Raw genomic sequence first — 14,527 nt, 5'->3', positions numbered from 1 at the left:
TTTGAAAACTCATCAGAAGAAAAAAGCATAACTATATATGGTGATGGATGTTAACTAGATTTATTGTGGTGATCATTTGCAATGCATACCTATACTGAATCATTATACTGTATGCATAAAACTAATATAATAAGTCAATTATATCTCAATTTGTAAAAAAAGAAAAAAATGTGTGGGAGAAACATAGCTAGAAAACACAACTGCAGAAGAAATCTATATAAGCTACCTAAAATATCCATTCTTCATTTTTAATATAAAAGAACAATAAAGGGTCATAATATATGTGAAGGAGGAAAGGCAGCATAGAACCCAAAACTAAGATAAACAGAATAATTAAATCCACAGAAAATAGAGACAATTTAGGGAACTACAGTTAACTAAAACAAAACAACATAAAGAACCCTGTAATGTCCTCAGAAAGAATCAAGATGATATTGAATTCATTTTAAGAAATACCAAACAAGAAGATACTATGAAAAAAGATCAATCAAAAGGATAAAAAGAGCTCTCAGAAATTTAAACTGTGATTACTAAAATAAGAAGTTCAATAGAAGGGTTAAAAACAGTACTGAAGAAATGTCCCAGAATGTTGAATAAAATGACATAGTAATAAAAATATTTATGAAAAGATAAGATTGCAATGCAGGAGACCCAGGCTCAATCCCTGGGTCAGGAGATCCTCTGGAGAAGAGAAGGACAACCCACACCAGTATTCTTGCCTGGAAAATCCCATGGACAGAGGAATCTGGCAGGCTACAGTCCATTGGGTCACAAAAAGTCAGACACAACTGAGCAACTAACACACACACACAAGCTTCATCGAGGTCAGTCTGGGAGGTACCACATTCAACCATTCAACCAGAAGAATTGCAGAGAGAATAAAGTGAAGAAAACTAAGGAGGAAACACTAGAATACACTAATGCTGAGGAAAGACCTAAGTTTACGGTTAAGAAGAGCCCACCAAGTGTCAAGCACAATGGGTTGAAAACAACCTACCTAAACTCACATTGTACAATTTCAGAATACCCAACGTAGTACTTAGTTGCTCAGTCATGTCCGACTCTTTGAGATTCTTTGGATTGTAGCCCACCAGGCTCCTCTATCCATGGGATTTTTTTTCCTACCTTCTATCAATGGGATTTTTCAGGCAAAAATACTGGAGTCAGTTGCCATTTCCTCCTCCAGGGGATCTTCCCCACCCAGGAATCTGACCCGTGTCTCCTGTGTCTTCTGCATTGCAGGCAGATTCTTTACATGCTGAGCCATTGGGAAAGCTCAAGGTAGAGGCATGACTAAATGCTTCCAGAGAGGAAAATCAGGTGATCTACAAAATATCAAAATGGCATCAGACTTTTCAGAAGTAATACTGAATGCTAGAAAATAATAGCATAATGCCTTAAGAAGTACTAAGGGAAAGCATTTTTGACCTTGATGTCCATATTCTGCCAAACTGCCAATCAAAGAGAAAAGAAAAATAAAATAATTTTAGACATGTAAGATACTGACTTTCAGAAAAAGTGGTAGAATGACCCCACATGTTTATTTCCTCGTCCTCCCAAAACCCCACAAAAACAATAGTAGAGTAACAAAGAAGGCAATAACTAGGGCACCCATCGATCCCAATTCGCCCAAAAGCTGTCCCTACATGGTTATTAAGCACCCCTTTCTTTTTTAAAAGTGTCTTGGTTCAAATGAAAATTATATGGTCACCTCATTACTAATCTGCAGGGGTAAAGGTACTAGTGCTTTCATCAGATTTGGGGGAGGTAGAAAGCAAATGGAAAAGTGATAACTAATTTAGCAAAGTAAAAGTTGTAACTTAAGGGTCTGAGGAGGGGAAAGCACATAGAACTAAATTTTCCATTAAAAATCCATGAGGCTTTATTCTCTGGAGGAAGCAGAGAGGATCTTAACTCAGGAATACAGAATTCAATAATTCAGTGAGGCACAGGATTAGAAACAGATGAATTAAGTGAGTAAATATACACAGTGGGCCTCCTGTCCCTTTCCCCTGCTTTGAGCTCAGAATACCAGCAGCCAGATATGCTCTCTTGCTTTGTATATTTCTATAAAAGTTAGATTTATTCCGTGGTGACCCAAAAAAGCTAAAAGGAGACAGTGACTGAATGTTGTTATAGGTTTATCACTTCTGCCTTGAATAGAGCAATGAAGAGGGTGAACAGCCTTCTCACCTGATTTCAGTTAAACAGTCATAACCAGAGACTTGGCCATGAGGCTCAGGCAATTTCTTAATTGCCTGCATCAATTTGAAAGGGACCCAAAACTTCAGAAAACTGAAGAATTCCACCTACAGGGCCCTGCATTTGATAAGGAATAAAGAGGGAGTGCAACCCTGACCACTTTCTGTCTCTTGTCACAATTTCCAGTCCAGGGAGAGAATCAAGAGTTTTGTGTAGCCTTCCCTTCCCAGGCTCCATCAAAAAAAAAAAAAAGATTTTCCTAATTTTTGCCCTCTCTAGAATACTAGTACTGCTGCTGCTGCATCACTTCAGTCGTGTCCGACTCTGTGCGACCCCACAGACGGCAGCCCACCAGGCTCCGCTGTCCCTGGGATTCTCCAGGCAACAACACTGGAGTGGGTTGCCATTTCCTTCTCCAGTGCATGAAAGTGAAAAGTGAAAGTGAAGTCGCTCAGTCGTGTCCGACTCTTAGCGACCCCATGGACTGCAGCCTACCAGCCTCCTCTGTCCATGGTATTTGCCAGGCAAGAGTACTGGAGTGGGGTGCCATTGCCTTCTCCGAATACTAGTACTAGGTTTTATTTAATTATTTATTTGCAGATCTGTCTCCATCACAAAACTCCAAAATGCATGTGAATGAGAATGGTATATCACTTGGTTGTTGCACCCTCAAGGTGAGTTGAGTGTCTGGGAACTTATTGAATAACTGAGTCTAGATTACTGGCAATGAAGCAATTTGCACATGACAAAATCAAGAAATATTAAGACTTCTGAAATCCTCCTTTTTAAAAGCATCAAACATTATTCACATTACTCAAAATCATGTACACGAACTATGCAACACACCTGCATGAGGGTTTTCAGACGCTCTAACGGCGCTGTACATGTTCGAGCACACGTACCCGCTATGCCTCCAGCCAACAGATATTTCCACAGATGGCCAGATTTTCTCTTTTCATCAATTAAATTATGAAAAGTCCATCTATCTCCCATGTCAATTCCCTATCAAAACAAATTTTACATAACATTATAGTTAGCTGATCTCAAATGGAAATGTTATCTCCTAATAAGGTATAAATTTTTTATATATTTCATCTCCACAGCAAATTAATATCAGTCTTTCCTAGAATTTTGTATTTACCAACTAATATAACTTTAAATAACTCATAAATTAGCTTGAAATACTGTCGATTATAAAATTAATATATATTAAAAATATAAATTGACAATTTTTTGTATCATGCTTAGGACAACCTTTACAATTCAACCATTTAAAAATCTGTATACCATTTTCAATATAAAATTATTTGTCTAAGATTAAATACAAAAAGAACAATTTGTCAAATTCTAATAAATACTTTTAGCTCTCCTGTGTCTCCTGAATTGCAGGCGGTTTCTTTACCTGCTGAGCCATCGAGAATGCCCTATAGTCAAATACAGGCTATGCACACAGTGGTGAGAATAGTTATTTAAGAGGCAATAATGTATAAGTATCTTCAGTGTTCAAGACTATCGGATTCTCCTATTATCTTCAGTGAGACTTTTCACTTCTAACAAGTTCAGTTCAGTTGCTCACTCATGTCGTGTTGCCCTAATGGTCCGGGAGCAAGCAACGAGAATGAAGACAGAATACGAAATCTGGTGCAATGTGTCAGGGGATCTGCAGCTGCTATTGGACTGAGGTGCAGAGTCCACTCTGAGTCCAGCTTTTATTCCTAATTTCATACTATAAGATTTTTTGATCATAGCTTTCCCAAGACACTACACTGACACAGTCCAGATCTCCTTGTTTTTACCCCAGGCCATTCCCTTTAGGGCTAGTCTCAGGAACAATCAGCAAGTGCGTAGGCAGCATTCATGCTTGATGCCAACCCAGGTGTTCCAAGGTCCATGCTTTCGTGATCCCAGTCACACTCCCTTCTGGGTTTAGCCTTGGGGTTTGTAACAAGGAGATTATTCTTAAGAAAAACATGAAAGATAATCATTAACACAGTTTCTTAATATATGCTGTTTTTCCAGGTGCTATTTCTGTGGAATTTCTCAAGGCTGTGAAACTACATTATGAGCAATTCCCACTACAGTGTCAGACTCTGCGAGCCCATGGAGTGCAGCACACCAACTCCATGAGCTTACTCAAACTCATATCCATCAAGTCAGTGATGCCATCCAACCACCTCATCCTCTATCGTCCCCTTCTCCCACCTTCAATCTTTCCCAACCTCAGGGTCTTTTCTAGTGAGTCAGTTCTTCGCATCAGCTAGCCAAAGTATTGGAGTTTCAGCTTCAGCATCAGTCCTTCCAATGAATATTCAGGACTGATTTTCTTTAGGATACACTGGTTGGCCCTCCTTGCAGTCCAAGGGATGCTGAAGAGTCTTCTCCAACACCACAGTTCAAAAGCATCAATTCTTCGGTACTCAGCGTTCTTTATAGTCTGACTCTCCATACATGACTACTGGAAAAACCACAACTTTGACTAGATGGACCTTTGTTGGCAAAGTAATGTATCTGCTTTTTAATATGCTGTCTAGGTTGGTCATAGCTTTCCTTCCGAGGAGCAAGCATCTTTTAATTTCATGGCTGCAGTCACCATCTGCAGTGATTTTGAAGCTCAAGAAAATAAAATCTGTCACTGTTTCCCCATCTATTTGCCATGCAGTGATGGTACCGGATGCCATGATCTTAGTTTTCTGAATGCTGAGTTTTAAGCCAACTATTTCCCTTTCCTCTTTCATTTTCATCAAGAGGTTCTTTAGTTCTTCGCATTCTGCCATAAAGGTGGTGTCATCTGCATATCTGAGGTTATTGATATTTCTCCTGGAAATCTTGATTCCAGCTTGTGCTTCATCCAGCCCAGCATTTCCCATGATGTACTCTGCATATAAGTTAAATAAGCACGATGACAATATTCAGCCTTGACGTACTTGTTCCGATTTGGAACCAGTCTGTTGTTCCATTCACTTCTAACAAAGCAAATATAAAATATATGATAATACATTTAGAAGCACTTTCCTGTGTAATTGATAAAAAAAAACCTGGGCCTTCCCATGTAGTGTGCAGAGCAGATTATAAATTCTGTGGTATATGTATCACAAGGAGAAGGCAATGGCACCCCACTCCAGTACTCTTGCCTGGAAAATCCCATGGACAGGGGAGCCTAGTAGGCTGCAAGTTTGATCACATATGTCATGATTAAGGACCTAGGCTCAGGAGTCAGGTGGGATTCAAATCCTGAATCCCCAAGCTCCTAATTGAATGAACCCTCTGTGACTTAGTTTCCTCAAATGCAAAGAGGAACAATACTAATACTTAACTGGATAGACTTATTTTTTTAAATTAAGTAACTTAGAGCATATAAAGCACTCAGCATAATGTTTGGCACTAAAAAACACTCAGTGAATGTAATTGTATTAATTGTAAAACATAGAGTGCTTGAAAGCAATTAGTCCTCCAAGTGCTTGGCTGCGCTTAGTCATTAGCAGTAATATGACTAGGAAATAGCTCAATATCTGTTTAAGAAATAAAAACTGACATTTACAGAGCAAACCCAGTGCTGTATTAAACAGTTATATGTGTCATCTTCAGTTCTCATAATAACCCTAAGAGAAGTAAGTATTACTACCCCAGTTTTACAGTTAAGAAAACTGAGGCCCAGAGAGATTAAATAATTTACTCCAGCTCACCCAGACAGTAAATGGCAGAGCTGGGATTTGAACCAGAGCCGGCACTGTTTCCACCCTGCAGAAGCGGCTGCTTTCTACCTCTGAGCTGTACAGCTGGAGTTCCAAGCACATTTGTATCCTGTGAAATTACTATAAACCAAACAGTGGGCCTGCCCATGGAACAAATGAAGCACCCTTTGTTAGCACTATACCCAAAAGGCAGTTAACTGAGCTCATTTTAAATGACTTTAGTAGGTTATCACCAACACTATATCAGTTAATTTTCAAAATAAGCATTTTTCATGCCTGTTTGCTGTTTATCTCATTATTAAACAGAAAACTTATCATATATTAGGCATACAATGGACTTCCCAGGTGGCACTAGTGGTACAGAACCCATCTACCAATACAGGAGGAGGGCATAGAAACCCACTCCAGTATCCCACAGACAGAGGAGCTTGGAAGGCTATGGTCCATAGGGTCGCAAAGAGTCGGACATGACTAAAGCAACTTAGCACGCACACAGGCATACAATAAATGTATTTTTCATTGTCTTGAATTTGCTTTAATCATCTCTAAAAGGAAGATACAGAATGAACACTTCCTAAAGGAAAAAAATCTCTTAATGATTATGTATTTATTGAAAGAATGTTGGTAACAAGACAGTTTCGTAAGGGTCATATTATGAGTAGAGAAGGCACACTATTACAGCTAAGACAGTAAAATTATTTTATCTATCAATAGTAATGTGATCCTACTGGTCTTCTCCATTTCTCAGAGACAGGACATATGGATGCATGTATATATTTGACCCTTGAATAACACAGGGGTTAGAGGCACTGATCCCAGGTACAGTCAAAAACCCATGTAGAACTTTACAGTTAGCCCTCCATATCCATTGTCAACCACAGATCATGTAGTATTTTAGTACATATTTACTGTGAAAAAATATGTATATATTTACACGTGTACCCCAATGTTCATCGCAGCACTGTTTATAATAGCCAGGACATGGAAGCAACCTAGATGCCCATCAGCAGATGAATGGATAAGAAAGCTGTGGTACATATACACAATGGAGTATTATTCAGCCATTAAAAAGAATACATTTGAATCAGTTCTAATGAGGTGGATGAAACTGGAGCCTATTATACAGAGTGAAGTAAGCCAGAAAGAAAAACACCAATACAGTATACTAACGCATATATATGGAATTTAGAAAGATGGTAACAATAACCCTGTGTACGAGACAGCAAAAGAGACACTGATGTATAGAACAGTCTTATGGACTCTGTGGGAGAGGGAGAGGGTGGGAAGATTTGGGAGAATGGCATTGAAACATGTAAAATATCATGTGTGAAATGAGTTGCCAGTCCAGGTTCGATGCACGATACTGGATGCTTGGGGCTGGTGCACTGGGACGACCCAGAGGGATGGAATGGGGAGGGAGGAGGGAGGAGGGTTCAGGATGGAGAACACATGTATACCTGTGGCAGATTCATTTTGATATTTGGCAAAACTAATACAGTTATGTAAAGTTTAAAAATAAAATAAAATTAAAAAAAAAATAAAATAAAATAAAATGCTTGGATAAAAGATAAATGAGAAAAAAAAATATGTATATAAGTAAATCTGTGAAGTTCAAATCTGCATTGTGCAAGGTTCAACTGTATACATATAATCATGAGACACAGAAGAATAGTATAGATTTTAGTTTGTAGTTACTAAGCAAAACTTTTAAGATAGTTTAAGAAATTTTGAGAACTTTAAGAAATTATGAAACATAGATTTTTTAAGTGTACCAACAGACAAGACCTATGCCGACTATGAGGTATATATGCATATGGAAAAAACCAAAGCTTTGAACACTCTTTCAAAAACTTCTGTTCAAAGTTTATTCATTCATCCAACAAATATTTATCAGTGAAGTGTTATATAATACAGCAATCTGCAATTCACACTCCCTACTTTTCAGGCAAGAAAATAAGCAACTACAACACAAAATGATGGTGCTGAGTAGGAGTAATCAACTCTTAAGAGTGTACTTCCTGTCAACAGATGTTTGCCTTTTGCAGGTTGAAACTTTAGTTGAAGTAGATATTACATGTCGACTCAGATTTTTTAGCATCATACAAATTTCTGAGGAAACATCATTTATAGTATAGTATAACATCACTTTTTTCATCAGTAAAACCTCACTAAATAATTTTCTGGCCCCACAATTTTCTAAGAGTATGTAATGCATTACATTTCCACCCATGATTCATAGAATAAGACATACAAATTCTTAAAAAGAGACCACTTACGGTAAAATGGCTCCAGTAATGGGCAATTTCCTCCATATTTCTTGCAGGTTTAAATAAAAAATACTTCCTCCATTCATCCCAATCCACTGTAAGTGACCCATCAGCATCCATGCTATAAATTAATACAAATTACAATTCATACATTTTAAAAAGCATTATCAAAAAAAAAAAAAGCATTATCAAAATGACATCTCATATTCTTAAAATTCAAGCTGTGTTGAGTTCTGCACATTGTTACTTTTGTGATGTAGAAAGTGCATCTCACATCTCTAAATTTTGGTTTATATGGGAATAATTCCTACAAAACAGAGCTATTAGAGTATTAAACTGGATTATATGTACAAAGGCCTTGTAAATTATAAAGAACTAACAAGCTGTCAGTATTACTACATCCCAACCTTCTAGCATTTCTCCTTTAAATATTTCCCCTTCTTCCTATTTGTAACTTCATCTTGTAACTCCTATAACAATCAAAATGATGGCTGACAATTACCCTTTTTGGTTATGGATCTCAAAAGGCAATTTTCTTTTCTATGGATATAAAATATCCAATGTCAAAAATATCATAAGAAATGCAAATATCAATGGAAATAGAATTTTCATTAATATGAGATAATAGTAAACTAATTTTAAGCATTCTCATCATTGAATTTCTCAAATCTTTAAATGAAATTAAGAATGTGAAGAAAGACAATGAAATATATCATTTTGAAATGTGAGGTTCCCAAAATTTCAAAGTTACTTGTTTGAGGTAGCACCCTTTCTCATTTTCCTCAGTGATTACTGCTAATTTTCACACATCTCAAGCCACCAAATCAATTTTTGACTCTCACTCTCAGGCCATGTTGTCCCCCATTTCTCAGTAAAACATGAGTGTTGAAGTGTTCTCATCTTAAAACCCCTTAACCCAACCTTCCCAACAGTCACCTCTTAGATTTCTGCCTTTGCAGTAACACTCTCTAAAGAGTTGTCTAGGGACTTCCCTAGTGGTCCAGTGGTTAAGACTCTAAGCTTTCAATGCAGGGAGCCCAGGTTCAATCCCTGGACAGGGAAATTAAGATCCCATAAGCTGCATGGTACAGCCAAAAAATGAGAAGGGCATGGCAACCCATTTCAGTATTCTTGCCTGGAGAATCCCATGGACAGAGGAGCCTGGGAGTCTACAGTCCATGGGGTTGCAAGGAGTCAGACACCACTGAAGTGACTTAGCATGCACGCACATATACAGCCAAAAATATATACATAAATAAATTACTTTAAAGAGCTATCTACCTTCTGTCTCCAATTTCTCATTCTCTTTTGAACCCACTCCCATCAGGCTCTCACTACTATTACTACACCAGTATTCTCCATGGCACCTTCTTTATCCTCATCTTTACCGTGTCAGCAGCATATGACAAAGACAGTTCTCTCCTACTTGAAACATTTTCATCTGGTTTCCAGAATAGAGTGTTCTCTTAGCCCTCCTCCTTTTTCTCTGGCTGCTCCTTCTCTGTCTCCTTCACTGGTTTGCCCTCATCTCCCCTGCCTCTAAACATGAAAGAACACCAGGACTCAGAGCATTATACTCTCTTCTTGGTTATCTCTTCCAGTCTCATGGCTTCAAATACCATCTATGGGGCTATGACTTCCAAATGTCTCTCTTGAGTGATCCTCTGAACTCCAGATTCCTATTTCAAATTGCCCACCTAACATTTCTACTTAGATGTCTGGTTAGCATCTGAAAAGCAACAAAAACAAACCTGAACTCTGATATCTACCCCATCCCAAACATGCTTTTCTCACAGTTTTACCCCTCTCAATACATGACAATTCCATTCTTTTAGATGCTCAGGCCAAAAATCTTGGCACTATTCTTAACTATTCTTTTTCTTTTACACTCCACTCACAATTCAGCAGTAAATATTGTGAACATTTCAAAATACATCCAGAATCCAATCACTACTTACCTCCTCCATCTTGGTACAAGCCACCCTCAAATGCTGTCTGTATTATTGCATACCTGTCCTCCCTACTCTCACCCTTGTCCCCCCTATCCTCAACACATCGGCCAGAATGATCCTAAAATCTAAAATCATGTCATACCTCTGTCTAAAACCATCCAATGACTTACCAGGGCAAAAGCCAAAGTCCTTGTAATTTCCTGCAAGATCATATGTGATCTGGCTCCTGTTATCTCTTAAAGCTCCTTTCCTACCACCCTCTTCCTCATTCACTGTATTCCAGACACACTGCTCCCCTCTCAGTGTCCTAACCTTGTCAGATATACTGCCTTTCTGGTGACTTTGCTCGTGCTACTGCCTTTGCCTAGACTGCTCTTCCCTCAAAGACCATCATGACTCCTTCCTCACTTCTTCAAATCTCTACACAAATGTCACCACCATGGCCTTCCCAACTCACCATATCTAAAACTGCAACTCCCCTATCATTCACACATCCATACTGGTTTCCTCCCTTCTATTATTTTTCCACTTATCACCATCTAAGATAATTTGTTTTTCTACTTTCTACTATTGTCTCCTCTTGATTATCGTGTGTTCCATAGAGCAGGAATTTCTGCCTGTTTCCTTCACTACTACATCCCTAGCATCTAGATAAATAGCATGCGCTCAGTAAATGAATAAATAAATTTCTCTCTACCCACTTTTATCCTTACCTCCGAGAATTACATGTTGACTCTTACTCAAGGACCCTCTCTCTCTCTCGAGCTATTGGTCCTACTCCTTCTCAATCATTACTTTCCTTTCTCTACAACATATCCAACAAATGTCTCTCTTTGTCATGGCTACTTCTCCACAAATCTCTCCTATCCTTCAAAAAATTATAAAAATATAATGTAAAAAGACTTGCTTAGTCGTCTTCTCCATCTTATCTAAACTTCCCAAATCAGTAAACAACATTCATCAAACCCACCTCCTCACTTCCCATTCGTTCAGTAGCCCAATGCAATCTGACATAACCCTTTACTACCCACTGAAACTGTTTTCACTGAGAGGCCCAGAAATCTCAAATGAGCAGATCTAAGGAATTTTTTTTTCAATATTTATGTTGCCAGTCCCTCCTGTTAAATCTGATACTCTCCACCCTTGGTTTTTGTGACAATATTAAATCAGTCAGAAAACATGTATTGATCTGTTAGTACATTCCAGACACTGTACTAGGCATTGACTATAAAACAATGGATAATGTATTTTGGTCCCAGCTTTACAGTCTGTTTGGAATAGGGAATATGACAGATGACCCTCTGTAAAGTTGTAAAAGCAAATACCAGCAAAACCAAAAAAGTTTCAGAGGTCAGAGTCACATCTGAATAGAGACCTAACGAATAAGCAGGGGATCTCCAAGTGAAGGAGCTGGAATCGGTCTCCCAGACAGAAAGAACAGTTTGTAAAAGGGTTGAAGGAATGAGACTCCAGGGTGTTTGTTGCTGTTGTTGTTTAAGACTGAAAGCTCAGTGGGCCTGGAGCACAGAGTGGAAGGAGAGTTCTGGATGACAAGACTAGAGAGGTGGACCAGACCACGTGGAGCCCTGTAGACCACAGAAAGGAAACAAGGTTCCATCTTAACCCTTGGAATAGTATTGATTATTAACATGGATACGAAAATTCTAAATGAAGTGATAGCAAATCAAATTCCTCTGTATACTTAGAAGAGCAACAAAAACCATGTTTCTGTGAGTAAATCCAACAAAAGTTATATACGAGCTTTATAGAGAATATATAACATTTTATTAAAAGACATTAAAGAAGATCTAAAAAACAAAGACACACATAATATTCATGAAACAGAAAATGTAACATCATAAATACATCACTTCTCCCCCAAATGGATCTATAAATTACATGCAATTGCAATCAAAATTCCAAAAGGGGGGAATTAAATTCCCGGAGGTCTAGCGGTTAGGACTCCACACTTCCAGGGCAGGGGGCACGGGTTCAGTCCCTGGTTGGGGAACTAAGAATCCCACATGCTGCATGGTGCGGCCAAAAAAAGTTCCAAAAGGGGTATGTGAGTGTATGTATGCACATGTGCATATTTGTATATGTATCCAAATAAGCTGATTCTAAAATGCATATAGAAGATTAAAGGGCCAAGAATAGCATTGACATTATTGAAGATGAAGAAAGTAAAACCAGATATCAAGATGTATTCTAAGTGATAGCAATTAGGAGATGGTAATGATGCATAACAGACAACAGCCAATGCAATAAAAAGAGATGAGAAACATATCCACATACAGATGGAAATTTAATAATATGACAGAGGTAAGCATTTCAAGCTGTGGGAAAAGGATGAGACCAGTCAATTATGGTGATGGAACAACAGACCATATAGAAAAAAATGAAACTGGACATGTAATTTTATAACATACATGAACATCACTTACAGATGAATTAAAGAACTAAATGTAAAATGCAAAATTGTAAAAATAAGATAGAAGTTAACATTTTTATATCCCAGGGTAAGGAAGAATTTTTCAAGGTATTAAAAGCACATACATAAAAGAAAAAGATGGACAAATATGACTACATTAAAACTGAAATTTTCTGCACAATGGCAAAAACACAAAAAATGAGTTTAGAATAAGAAACAAGCTGGGAAAAGACATTTGCAGCACATATAACCATCATAGGATTAACATCCAGAATTTATGAAAGCACAGCTACAAACCATTAAGAAAACAATGACCAATTCAACTTAAAAGTAGGCAAAAGACTGAAGTAACTCATAGGGCGGTACTATCCAAATGGCCAGCTAATACATTAAAAGATGTTCAGACTCACTAGCAATGAGGAATATAAGTAAATTAAATCAAATTATATTAAAACAACAGGACAATATTTCTGACCCATGGGTTTGGAAAATATTTAAATATAAGAAGACTATAGTATCAAGTAATAGGAAGGAAATACATTTCTAGTAGAATACTAAATTGGTACAGCCACTTTGGAGAAAAATTTGTAATATCTAATTAAAGGTCTGTATACCCTACAGTCAAGCAACTTGACTGCAAGTAATGAACAAGATGATGTATACGAGACTATTCATTCCAGCATTGTTTTGTACTAGTAACAAAACAAAATTTTTAAAAAACCTAAATTCTATCAGGAGAATTCATAAGTAAATTGAATCATATACATTAAATATAAGCTGTACACTGACTAAAACGATTGATGCTATAGGCATCAACATCAACAAATCTCTAAAATATAATATTTAGAAAAAGTGATTTTAAAAATACGCAGCATGCCACCATTTAAATAATGTCTTAAAATATGAGAAACAGTATCATACTTTAAGGATATGTAGGTAGTAAAATATACACAGAGATAAAAATGTGTATGGGGATGATAAGTTCAGGATAGTAGTTACTTCTGGCAGAAGAGAAGGAAATGGGTTTAAAGACACTGAAAACTTCAGCTGTTTGTAATGATTTATTTATTTGAAAAATCTGAACCAAATATGGCAAAATGTTAAATATGACAAACCCAGTATGGTTGTTTGTGATAAAATTATCTATTGGTCTGTATGTTTCTTGAATGAAATAGTTCATAACAAGTTAGCTTTATCTCAGGAATGTTTAATGTCAGATCTACTACTACAGTACATTAAATAAATAAGTCAAGTGAAGGGTTTCCCTGGTGGTTCAGTGGTAAAGAATCCACCTGCCAATGCAGGAGACACAGGTTTGATCCCTGAACCAGGAAGATCCTACATGCCTGGGAGCAACTAAGCCTGTGCACCACAACTGAGCCTGTGTTGTAGAGCCCAGGAGCCGCAACTGCTGAGCCTGAGCACTTTAGAGCCCATGCTCCGAACAAGAGAAGCCACAGCAATGAGAAGCCTGCGTACGGCAACTAGAGAGTAGCCCGTGTTCACCACAAATAGAGAAGCCCATGCAGCAATGAAGACCCAGCACAGCCAAAAGTAACTAAGTTTTTTAAAAATAGGTTAAGTGAAAAAAGCTGTATAGTTGACAAAATTCAGCTCTCTTTCCTAATAGAGATACTTTTCTTCAGTGTTTTCTTATGTGTCCCTATCATAACTTTCACCACTCTGCAACTCAGCTCCCCTCAGCCCCATAGACTATTAGCTCTGCAAGGATGGGCACCAGGACCATATCGTTTATACCACTGAATCCTCACTGGCTACTGCATGTGTGGCAAAAAGCATCAATCAATATCTGATTGATAGGTGACTTGATTGATTGGATGCTTGATGGATTGACTAATAGTGTAAAGTATATGATCTTAACAACAAAAAAAGATATATACATAAATATAAAATAAATATAAAATTATATCAATGGATTACTATTGCAGAGGTGGATTATGGTGAGCTTGAGCAAGTTACTTA

The 14,527-nt window shown here is 37.6% G+C and overlaps 1 protein-coding gene across 1 annotated transcript in view; it reads right to left on the bottom strand.

Moving 5' to 3' along the window:
• The window catches only part of LOC129656421 (calcium-binding mitochondrial carrier protein SCaMC-1-like), a 76,307-nt gene that overhangs the window by 54,633 nt on the left and 7,147 nt on the right, over positions 1-14,527 (bottom strand). Inside the window, exons 4-6 of the mRNA XM_055587100.1 lie at positions 8,171-8,282; positions 3,047-3,204; positions 1,201-1,219 (exon numbers count right to left, since the gene is read on the bottom strand). Coding sequence (XP_055443075.1) covers positions 1,201-1,219; positions 3,047-3,204; positions 8,171-8,282 — 289 coding nt within the window. The remainder of the gene's footprint in view (positions 1-1,200; positions 1,220-3,046; positions 3,205-8,170; positions 8,283-14,527) is intronic.

The sequence above is a fragment of the Bubalus kerabau genome, chromosome 6, assembly GCF_029407905.1.
Source record: "Bubalus kerabau isolate K-KA32 ecotype Philippines breed swamp buffalo chromosome 6, PCC_UOA_SB_1v2, whole genome shotgun sequence".
Taxonomy (NCBI): domain Eukaryota; kingdom Metazoa; phylum Chordata; class Mammalia; order Artiodactyla; family Bovidae; genus Bubalus; species Bubalus kerabau.
Note: the sequence above shows the minus strand (reverse complement) of the source record. Positions and strands in the feature narration are given on the sequence as shown.